Source organism: Rhea americana, unplaced genomic scaffold, assembly GCF_003343005.1.
Source record: "Rhea americana isolate MKP2758 unplaced genomic scaffold, rheAme1 scaffold_129, whole genome shotgun sequence".
Lineage (NCBI taxonomy): Eukaryota > Metazoa > Chordata > Aves > Rheiformes > Rheidae > Rhea > Rhea americana.
The window spans coordinates 84503-95384 of record NW_028185361.1 but is presented as its reverse complement, the minus strand read 5'-3'; the positions used below and the strand labels follow the sequence as shown (position 1 = coordinate 95384).

At 39.2% G+C, this 10882-nt stretch overlaps 1 protein-coding gene across 2 annotated transcripts in view; it reads left to right on the top strand.

The window, feature by feature from the left end:
* FOCAD (focadhesin) overlaps positions 1 to 10882 on the top strand; it is a 94315-nt gene that overhangs the window by 3217 nt on the left and 80216 nt on the right. For both annotated transcript variants that reach the window (XM_085326213.1, XM_085326212.1), the window contains 3 exons: positions 4805 to 4892; positions 7367 to 7441; positions 8973 to 9127. In XM_085326213.1, coding sequence (XP_085182339.1) covers positions 4836 to 4892; positions 7367 to 7441; positions 8973 to 9127 — 287 coding nt within the window. In that variant the 5' untranslated portion in view covers positions 4805 to 4835. The remainder of the gene's footprint in view (positions 1 to 4804; positions 4893 to 7366; positions 7442 to 8972; positions 9128 to 10882) is intronic.

Genomic DNA, 10882 nt, shown 5'->3' with positions numbered 1-10882 from the left:
TTAAGTGTTACAGAGCCAGGTGTATTTCTTCCATGTATCTTACAGTTTCTAATTCTTCTATGTCATTTTTAAAGGAAGAAATCCTTCTAAGCTTAGTATAAAGCATGTGGGTAAATCATTGGCAGAGTYTTTTTGGCATGAACAGAAGTGCTTTGTTGAATGATAACATCGTTGAGAAGTTCTCCTTGTAGAAAGCATGAGATTTCTAGCCTATCACATTTCCAATACTACTGCGTTTCTAACCTGCTGTTGAAAAAATACCATTAGAGTTGGAGGCAGTGGATTCCTGCATTTTCACAGTATTTTACAATTTGATTGCCATCTAAGTTTTGCAACAATATGCAGGCAGCATCTTTATTTTTGATTGATCAGATTTTCAATTATGAAGTTTGGATCTGATACAATACAAACAATACAAGCACTTGTCCAGATGAGGATGCAGCTTTCTGTCTCATTCCAATCTGTGATGTTATTTCCATCTGATATCTCTAGCTGAAAATGGCTAGAGTGCAGAAACAGCAGAGTACAGATCCTGACCTTCAGGAGAACAGATTTGGGCTTATTGAGGGAACTGGTGGCAGGATCCTGTAGGATGCAGCTCTGAAGGTCAGAGTTGCTTGGGAAAGTAGGCAGGGCTATAAGCAAAACACATTTCACTTGCGCAGGAAGTCAGGAGACCAGCTAGATGTAGTGAGAGACTACCTTGGCTAAACAGGGAGCTCCAGTGCAAAAGGGCAGCAGACAGAAAGCAGAAGCAGGAATAGGCTGCRAAGGAAGAATTTAGAAACATTGCCGGGGTATACGAAGATGGTGTTAGGAAAGCAAAGCTCAGCTGGAGTTGGAACTTTTTCAAGGGACATTGAGGGCAGCAGAAAGAGCTTCTTCTGCTACATTAATAGTACTAGGTTGAATGTGGAAAATGGATGTTTTCAAGGTACAAAGAAAGCTGACCAATGGCCTGGCAAGGTTCCTCTCTGTCACCTTTGAAAGATGTWGGATTTTGAGGGTGGTCTGCAGTAACTGGAGAAATGCAAATGTTGATTCATCTCCAAAAAAAGACAAGAAGATACGCTTGCTGTTCCTCAGGTGTATCAGCCTCACTTCAGTCCCTGGGAAAACCRTGAAGCAAGTCCTCTTTGAGCATGTTTTTCGGTACATAAAGGAGAAGGCGATGTGGGGAGGATCCAGTGAGCCTAAACTTAGTCCCTGGGAAGGTTATGGAGCAAATCTTAGAGGCCATTTCTATARACATGAAAGAGAAGGTGGCTGGGAACAATCAGCATGGATTTACTGAGTGCAAATCATGCCAGACCAATCTGATTGCCTTTAGTAGAGAATAAAATGATTTGATTTGTGGTCAAAGGAAGAGCAGTGAATGTCATTTAYCTCAACTTCAGCAAGACTTTCAGCATTATCTCCCATAGTATTCTTGTATCAAAGTTAAGATGTTATAACCTGAATGGGTGGCAACCAGGTGGATTAAAAAAACCCAGATCCGAACTAGTTAGGTGATTGGACTTTGAACATTGTGGTTAATGGTTTGTACTGTGCCTGGAGGTTGGTCTCAAGTAGGGTACTACAGGGGTCTRTCCTGGGATCTGGGCTGTTTAATATCGGTGACATGGAAGAGCAGACAGCGCGTTCTAATAAAGCTGCAGGAGCAGGACACAAATGTGGGTGTACCACTCAACGTAATGGCTTGGCTGCCATTATTCCCCCAGCCTGTCAATGTCCGTCTTAGGCTGACAACAGTCTCACAAAATTGAGCAAGGATAAATGTGTGGTCTTCTCCCCAGCCCTAACAATACAAGCTCAGGCTAGAGGGGCTGAGGCTCGCTCTCTGGGAGCATGAGTAGCCCCAGGGCACTGGCACAGCAGCCTCAGCACTGAAGGGGAGAGGTCGGGGGGAGGCAGCTGGGCTCAGCACGCCCCGCATGGAGCAGGACTGTGACTCCAGTGGGGATGGCAAGAAACTTTTCCCCTCAACAACAGCCAGCAGTGGAGTTGGGCTAGAGAGGTGGTGCTGCTCCATCCTCAATGGCTGTCAATCCTGGCTTTACCCCAATCAGGGGATGGGGTAAAGCCAGGACCAGCCTGCTCTGCCCCTACAGCTGAGCCTGCTTCGAGTGTAGGGTTGAACTAGAGATCTCCTGAAGCCTGAATTTACAACCTGAATTACCAAATAATCCTGAAAAAGTGCAGGTTATTCTCTGCACCTAAGCAAGTGCCTTCACTGAGGGTGGATGCTGAAGACTAAAGAGGAGTTTACATGGTATTTGAATTCATTAGCTTCTGCTGATTCATGTATTGTATTCTAAATATCTTGTAGAGGTTTGGTATAGACTGATGTAAATTGGGCAGCTTCTAATAGGAAAGAATAAATTTCTAGTCTGCCTGGAATAACATATTTTTGCAGTTTATGAAAGTATTGTATCTCTAATRGTCTCCTACTGTTTCTTCTTTTCATATGAATAACCAAAATTACTTGTCAGCGGGTAATGTGTAATTCTAATGAGTAATACAAGAAAAAAAAGCCTGCCCAAGTGGAAACGTTTTATTATGTTTTGGATTGTTATGTAAATCTAGAGGAGGTCCAGGGATGCGTGCAGCTCAGTTTGTATACACAAATAAGTCAAATGTATTCAGACCCACTGAACGTGCTGAGAAAATGTGAGTATGCCCACAATTACTACTGTGTTAATCTTTTCTTTTTCCTTTCAAAAATAGAAAGATGTTAACTCTAGTTTAATGTGTATTGATTTATTATATGGATACCTACTGTCTCAAAATGCAGTGAAAGATACTTTAAGCCAATGTAAACTTGTATTAACCTCATCCTGAATTAACTGGTTAATTCTCAAAAACTGTCAGAAATGTAATTCAAAAGCAGTAGGGAGTATTCTGCTGGTATAACTGCTAACAATTTTACATTCATTGAGGTGGTAACTGTTATCTTTGAAATTTCCTACTATGAATACAATTTGTTTGGGCATGTAGTGAATTTGCATGTTTTCAGGTTTGATCTTTTTCAAAATTAATGGCAGAATTCTTAATTCACCACATCAATAGCATATCTTTAAGTTCAAGTACTCTGTGTGTGTGTATATATATTTTGATTGAGTGGTTACTGCAAAGATTTAGCATTGCAATGAGTGCTAGTTTTTTTAATATATTTTAAGGAAACCGTATCATATGCCTGAAAGTGTGTTTACACTGAACTGAAATGTCTGAGTGTTTGCTGTTTGCCACCAATTTCAGCAGTGTGTAACAAGGCAAACCCATTTCTGATCTTTCTTCAGTTTAGGTTTCTCTGTTCATATGGGTGCCTGTGTATACCAGCTTCCTGAAACTTGGAGAGCTTGAAAGTTTTGTTTTTCTGTCAAATGTTCCAGCCCCTAAATACGGTTACCACTTCCAATATCTCACAGGCTTTTATTTGTTTTACTCCTATTTTTACATGAGATATTTGTAATATTTGTAGAGTTCTACGTTTTTAATCATGTTTCAGGAGCTCTGAATGGTCCTCCTGAGCTATCCCATTTTGAAATCAATGTATAAAAATAGTCTCAGGGGCAGATGCTCTCAAAGCATGTATGTAGCTGTGCTGCGTGGAAGTACTCACAAGTAGTAATGTATTTGCTCCAGATTTAAGAATTGCTGGTGACCTGCACTTCATATAAGAGCAATAGATGTTCAATATTTCTTGGGTTTAAGCCAGTGAAATAAGGTGCTGTGGTGGACTTTGGAGGGAGAAAAATGCAGCAGTGTTTTGTTTCCAACTTAATTACAACATGAACTAATGGATTATGGAGGAATTTTGAGTTAGTATCTGTACCACTCACTTTAGTTATTTGTATGACTTCAGAAAAGTCATTAACTTTTTGAGGTGTCTTTTTAGCTGCCTGCAACATGAATGTGCTTATTCTCTGTCTGCATTATCTAATGCAGTAACTCTCAACTCCTTTTGATTTGTAGACCTCTAAACTTTTCAAAGTTACATATGCCTCTAGAAATGCAAATATATGAGTTGCTGTCTGGCATATATAAAATTGCTTTTCTTAGTAGTCACCAACTCAACAGAATTACAGAATGTGCAAGGTTGGAAGAGACCTCGAGATCATCTAGTCCAACCTCCCTGCTCAAGTGGGGTTGCCTACAGCATGTTAGACAGGGTTGCGTCTGGGCAGGTCTTGAAGATCTCCAGAGAAGGAGACTCCACAACCTCTCTGGACAACCTGTGCCAGTGCTCTGTCACTCTCACAGGGAAGAAATTCCCCCTCACGGTCAGGGGGAACTGCCTGTGGTTCAACTTCTGCCCATTGCCTCTTGTCCTGTCACATGGGACAACTGAAAAGAGTTTGTCCCCGTCCCCTTGACACCCTCCCTTCAGGTACTTGTACACATTGATAAGATCCCCCCTCAGGCTTCTCTTCCCCAGGCTGAAGAGGCCCAGCTCTCACAGCCGTTCCTCCTAGGGCAGGTGCTCCAGCCCTCTGATCATCCTCATAGCCCTACGCTGGACTCTCTCCAGTAGCTCCATGTCTCTCTTGTACTGGGGAGCCCAGAACTGGACACAGTACTCGAGATAAGGCCTCCCCAGGGCTGAGGAGAGGGGCAGGATCACCTCCCTCAATCTGCTCTTTAGAAGTGGTTGTGAACTCCTAGGGTTGATGGACTGTAGTTTGAAAATTGATACTTTAATGCTTACATCTACTGTTAAATGCAAAATAAATCTTGATTTTGTTTTTTTGCAAATAGTATACCTTCTTGCCTAGTTCTAATTTTTTTTTAATATCTCTTGCAGAGTATGAGTTAGTGTCACATGACAGCCAAAAATGTCAGACGATATCAAGAAACGGTTTGAATTTCCCAATACACTTATTCAATCACAGGTAATTGATTCCTTTTTCTTTCTTTCTTTCTTTCTTTTTAATGTATGTTAATTGTTTGTAAAACTTTTGTTGCAAGGCCTGCTGTCTGACTGTATTGGAACACAATTGGAATAACAACTGGATAAGGAAGCCTTTTACTTTTTGCTCCAAAGCCAGGAACCTATAAAAGTGGGGTATTCTCCAGTTGCAAAGAAAAACTAATTGTACCTACTGTGTAATCCAGACATTGGATATAAATACTCATCACTGGAAAAACTCTACTTTACAGAAAAATCAAAAACTTTCAAGGACTGAAAGGTTTAAGTGATACCTAGTGCTTTATAGGGTCTTAGTGACCCTATGATCCTCAGAGAATCCAGGGTTACCAGGTGTCATGTGTTGGGCTGAAATCCTTGGCCTTACACAACTGTCTTTAAAGTGGGTCTGTTTTTCTGCTTGTGGTAAGAGCTAACGATGAACTAGTACGTTATTGTCAGTCCTTGACAAATAACTATGTAAAGCTCCACAGTGATAAGCAGATTAAACTCCTTTATTTTCAGATCCATACACTTGCTACCAACCATATCTGTCTGAAGCCCTTCTCATGTAAATAAAGTTTTTATGTTAATACTTTTGCTAGACAGTAAGGAAGAGTTTAAAAACAGAGCTTTCCTGCTTTGGCCATTCCTCTTTTTTTCAGCATTAGAAATGTATCTATTGAGCTATAAGATCATAATTAACTTCCTCCACTTTCTACCTCCTTCAGTTTGTTTTAGTCTTTCTCCTTGCTTACCTCAAAAGCTGTATGCCATGAATGTATTTTGAATTCAAGATGGTACTTGTAGCCATTTTTTTTGATGGAGGAAGTTGATGTGAATACAGTCCATGCAACTGGATGCCTCTATTGCATTTTCACTTCAACTGATGCTGCACTGATACACAATAATCCAGTCTGAAACAGAAACGTGGAGGTCCCCTGTGTTCAACTTGGCATTTAGGAGGGATGGCATGTCCCTGAAAGCTAGTTCACCTAAACTCTTTGAACAAGTTCAGTTTTTAGTGCAGAAAAATGTCCAGTGTTGCAAAGGGTGCACGTACTGCTAAAATCTTTTTCTTGTCTACTGCTGCAGCTGCTCATCATTAAGGGCTGTTAGTACTGGATTTTCTGTAGTGCTTTGGCTATTTCACTAGCTTCTGCCTGTTTTCTGGGAGTCCTCAAAAGCAGGTCATAATCTTCAAACTATCATCGGGTCAGGATTCAACTTCCTAAGGGACCTCTTCACTTTTTAGGACTAACAAAGACTTCTGTTCTGTGGGACAAATAACTTGCAAAGGCAGGGATCAGTGAATTCAGGGTGTTTAGAACAGTTTTGTAGGTTGAAGGGTTTTACTGATTAATCAAATTCTTGGAATGTAGTGGAATAATCTACAGTATGACTCTCCTGTATAACTTACTGCAAAAGCTGCTCTCTGTTGATAAGTTTTTTTCCTAGTGTAAAGAAAATGGTTTTAAGGATGCAGATGTGATTTTATTTCTGAAATCTCTTATGAGCAGGAAAAAGAAAAAGAGAAATCATAGATGATTTCTTTTATAAGTGCACTAAGATAAATCTAATCTGCATTGGGAGCACGTGGCTGCTCTTGTGATGGGTTAGCTGCAGAGAAATAGAAATACCCGACTTTGTCCCATTTTTCTCGTTTGATTTTCACAACAGCAAGATACTCGGAGAATAAATGGTCTAGTTTTTCTTTGTTGTTTGTTTTAACCAAATGTATCAGAATGTGCATCCAAACCTTTGAAAGCATAATCCTTGTAGTTTAAGAATGTTCATAGTGTCATCTTTTCTGGAAAAGTAAATTGTTATCTGAAAGTGCTACTGCTTATTGTGTCCAGCTAGCAGCTAGTATCTAAAGGATGGTAAATAAATGCTGAAGGAGAAAGAACCTGGGAACATTTAAAATAATCTACGTACTCTTTACACACTAGCAAAACAGAAATGCTGGGTTTTTTTTTTTTTTTTTTTTTTCCTAAGACATTAGAAATGAGTCAGAAAACCAAAGCCTAGATTCAAAAAACCCTGAGGCTTTTGAGACTGTTTCAATATTTCAGTCCATATTAGATTTTTAAAAATAGACTAAGGAAATTAGACATCCCTTCTATTAAAATAGAATGAAAAGTTTAATCTTATATCCCAAATGTAAATGTAAAAATTTTAAGCCTTGTTTAAGGAATAGCTTTTTTTTGGGGGGGGGGAGGAGAGCCTTAAGAGTTTAAGTATGAATCTTGTTTCATGATCTCTTCGCCACAGTATTATTATAACTTATGGAAGTTTTTAGCTCTAAAATACACATCAAACAACAAGTTTGCTATTGTTTCTAGTTCTTGCATCAGTATCTTCCTTAGACATCCTGTCAATACAGCGGCAGTATAAAGTCTTCCTAATGGAGTCATGAAAAATAATCTGTACGTGATTTTATTTCTTTTTCTCTTGTAGGCAGTGGCTCATCTGATCGCTGCAGTGCTGAAAGAAAATGTTTTTTCAGACAAGATAAGACAGGCCTCTGACCAGGTCTGTACTATTCTTTCATTTCTCTTCTCTCATATCCATAGCTACTAATCTTTTTCAGTGGATTCCCATTCTCCAGTGTGCAACTTTAATAAATCCTCAAAGTTAAGTAAGGTACTCAGCAATATGTTCCTGGGCATACAGGAGGATGCTGTAAATCTCTCGGATCAGAAGAGTAACTTTACTTACATACTAAATGGAACCTGAGAATACTAACATCTAGCTATACTCAGTTAAACCGAGTTTTATTTTAGTGTATTTACATTACCATGAGTGAAGATTCTGTCACATGGTGACTCATCTGAGTAGAAAAATTTGAGTAGAAAAATCTTTTACACTCCTATCAAAATTTCAAAACGTGTTGGATTTCACATATCAGCATTGGTGTTTGTTCTTTCATATTAGCTAAGCAGAGCTCATACTTCCTTTGGAGGCAGCATGATGCAAGTGCGTACTTTGCTCTTAAGTTTGGTCAAGCCTGGTTTAATGGGGGTCTTGTATTAACTGAGAGGCATATGAAAAGCTGACATTTTCAAGTGCGAAAGTAATGCAGAAGAGGGGTTAGCTGGATTTCCTTCTCTTTTGTCCTCTCACAAAGCTGACTTGTATTGAAATGAGAAGAAAAGGAGAGTTATGGATTTTCCTCCACTCTGAAAAACAAACCAACTAACAAACCCGCAAACAAACATAGAGCTAAATTTTGATATAAGGACATGCTGAAGGTGGATATTTTTTCTAATAGAAGCTGCTCTAATGTTCGTGTTCACATTCACAAATACCATTCTGTCTTGAGCTCTACCCCATCTCTTCTTACCCCTACTACCTAGACAGATATTGAACAGAAACACAGTAACAGCTTCTAAAATATTAATAAAATTAAAATGATTCCACTTACGCATTACATGTGCCTTTTTCAGTACTGTTTCAGTTTTCAGTTGTTTAAAAACATTTTCCTTGTTTCTCCATTTGACACCTACGAAGTCACCAAACATCTATCTGGGGAATGCAAGTTTAGCATCAAAATAATAGTGGGTTTGATGAATACTGCCAAATCTTTGCATTTGCCAGCAGGTGGAGAGACCTGGGGGCTTTGATTAATAGAGATGGCTTGCCTTTGGATAGTTCTTTGTATACTGCCCATAGCTGTTTGCACAACACTCTGCTGTAGACGTGGTTCAGTTTTACAACAGTTCTTGAACAATCTCAAAATTAGAGTCTAATTTTTTAGGGAAACTAAAATTACTACTAGCTTACCTGAATAAGCCAAGTTGCAAAATTCTTATGACTTACCATTCTTCAGAGACTGCTGCCCATAGTGCTGGGATAAGCAACTGGGGACAGGAGACATGGGACTTGTCCTCAGGAAAGTATTTCTTTGGTTGCAGATCAGTTCTCCAGCCTCTGCTTTGTGCTTTATAGGACTTTAGAAGAAGTTGTTGAGTGGGATTTTACTTAAAAATGGTTTTGAGATGAACACAGAGAAATTCATTTCAGCCTTCTCATTGCTTATTTCTTCTTTTCCTTTTAATTTCAGACTCCGGCTCTGAACTTGCTCTGGGAAAAGTGCTGCAGTGAGAATGTGACCCTGCGAACAGCCTGCTCTGAAGGATTGGTAGCACTTGTTGCAGAGAAACATGCTGATCTCGACTATGTTCTTCATGGAGCTCTCAACCTAATTCCCTCAGCCAGGTAGTGTGTGTTTGCTGGATTCTGTCATTCTTTTTGCTGTTTCCCTTATACATACAGTGAAAGAGGTGCAACTCTGTGGGTGAAGGCATCTCCACACAGTAAGGACTAACTGTGCCTTGTCCTTCTGCTAAAGGCAGTTGCTTACATCATAGCAGTGGCTGTGTGGTTCTGACTCTTGAGACAAGAATTCATAGACCATTCTATCATGAAAGCTGAAACCGATAGTAGTTTAGGGTAATACTCTGAACTTTGAATTGTTGCATCTCAGAAGTCAATGTGCTGCCTAGTTTCACTGCCCCTTTCATAGGAAAGGGGAAGGAAAATGACAGTGATGTCCATCATGGTATGGGACAAGGGAAATAACTTCTTACAGCCCAAATCACCAACTGGTCATGTGGACTCATCATAAGGCACTGGCTGGAGATTAGGGATGTTGGATTTGTTCCCAGGTGTGCTACTTCACATAACTCTGAAGCTACTTCCTCCTACAAAATGCTACAAATATGATACCAACATCTCTCAATGTTTTGAAGGTGTTTTGAATTAAACTAGCTGTGCTGCATGCTGAGAGAATGCTGCTGTTGTGTGCATAATAGAACTTACGAATGGGAAGCTGGATGATGTTTTGGGAAGATTAAAGTTCTCCTTGGTCTGTTTCTATCTCTCTTCAGGCTTCCAGCAGAAGTGTGGGTTGCGGTAGTAAGCCTTTCTATTTCCTGTCTAAATAATGATAGTGTCCATTCTTAGTCAAGGCTTATTGATGCTACACCTGCTATGTATTATGCTGGTGGCCTCAATATAGAGGTTGTATGAACCATGCCGTTCGAGATACGTTTTTCACTCCTCTTAACCTTTACACAATTAGTTTTGGACTGAGGTTTCTCATCTGAGCCAAAGGTGAGTCTTAAGTTTGAGAAAACTCCATGAAACACTTCTGAAGAAATTGGATAATGTTAAAAAAAATTCTGTTCCTGTCCTTGTGACTGACTTGTTCAAAGTTGAGTTAGAGTTAATACCTTGTCATGATGATGCTAACTCTATTCTGAATTTACAATATTTGGATTTGGATACATAGGAAAGTTTTTGTAAATATATATGTATGTGTGTATATATGTATGTATATTTATATTTGTACATATATATAAATATATTTGTATTTATTTATATATTTATAATACAAATAATTTCTACTGACTGCTATCCTCCAAAGGACAAAATGCAGTTAGTTCAATTTGGGGTCAAAGGAATAACTTGAATTGTTAATAAGAAGTTAAACCAGTCCTTTAGATGATGAGAATCTGAGTCCTGTGACATATACTGGAAGGAAAATTTCATTAGCTGTGGATGACAGACTAAAAAGAAAGTGAAGTTCCTGTTCAACCCAGCATTTGTTGCAGTGTCAGTAGTTACAGGGGGATGCACTGTATTACAGTTTTGTACTTCAGGAAAAAGAAAGTATAAAACAGAATATTCAAGACTGAGTTAACCTTAAAGACAAACTTGTAGTATAACAGGGTTAAATTAAAGAGCTTGGCTCTGTCACCATTTCCACACCATTCTCAGCTTTTTCCTTTTGAAACAGCTGCATATGCAAGACCAACATCATGTTGACTGCTCTGGTAAGTGCTGGCTGTGCTGTCAAATCAACCAGGAAACTTTTTTACACGTTTTCATGGTGTTTCTTCTCAAGCTGCAACAATTCAAACCATGTCCACTATGAATTGCAAAGCGGAGTTTATATAACTTAACCACAAA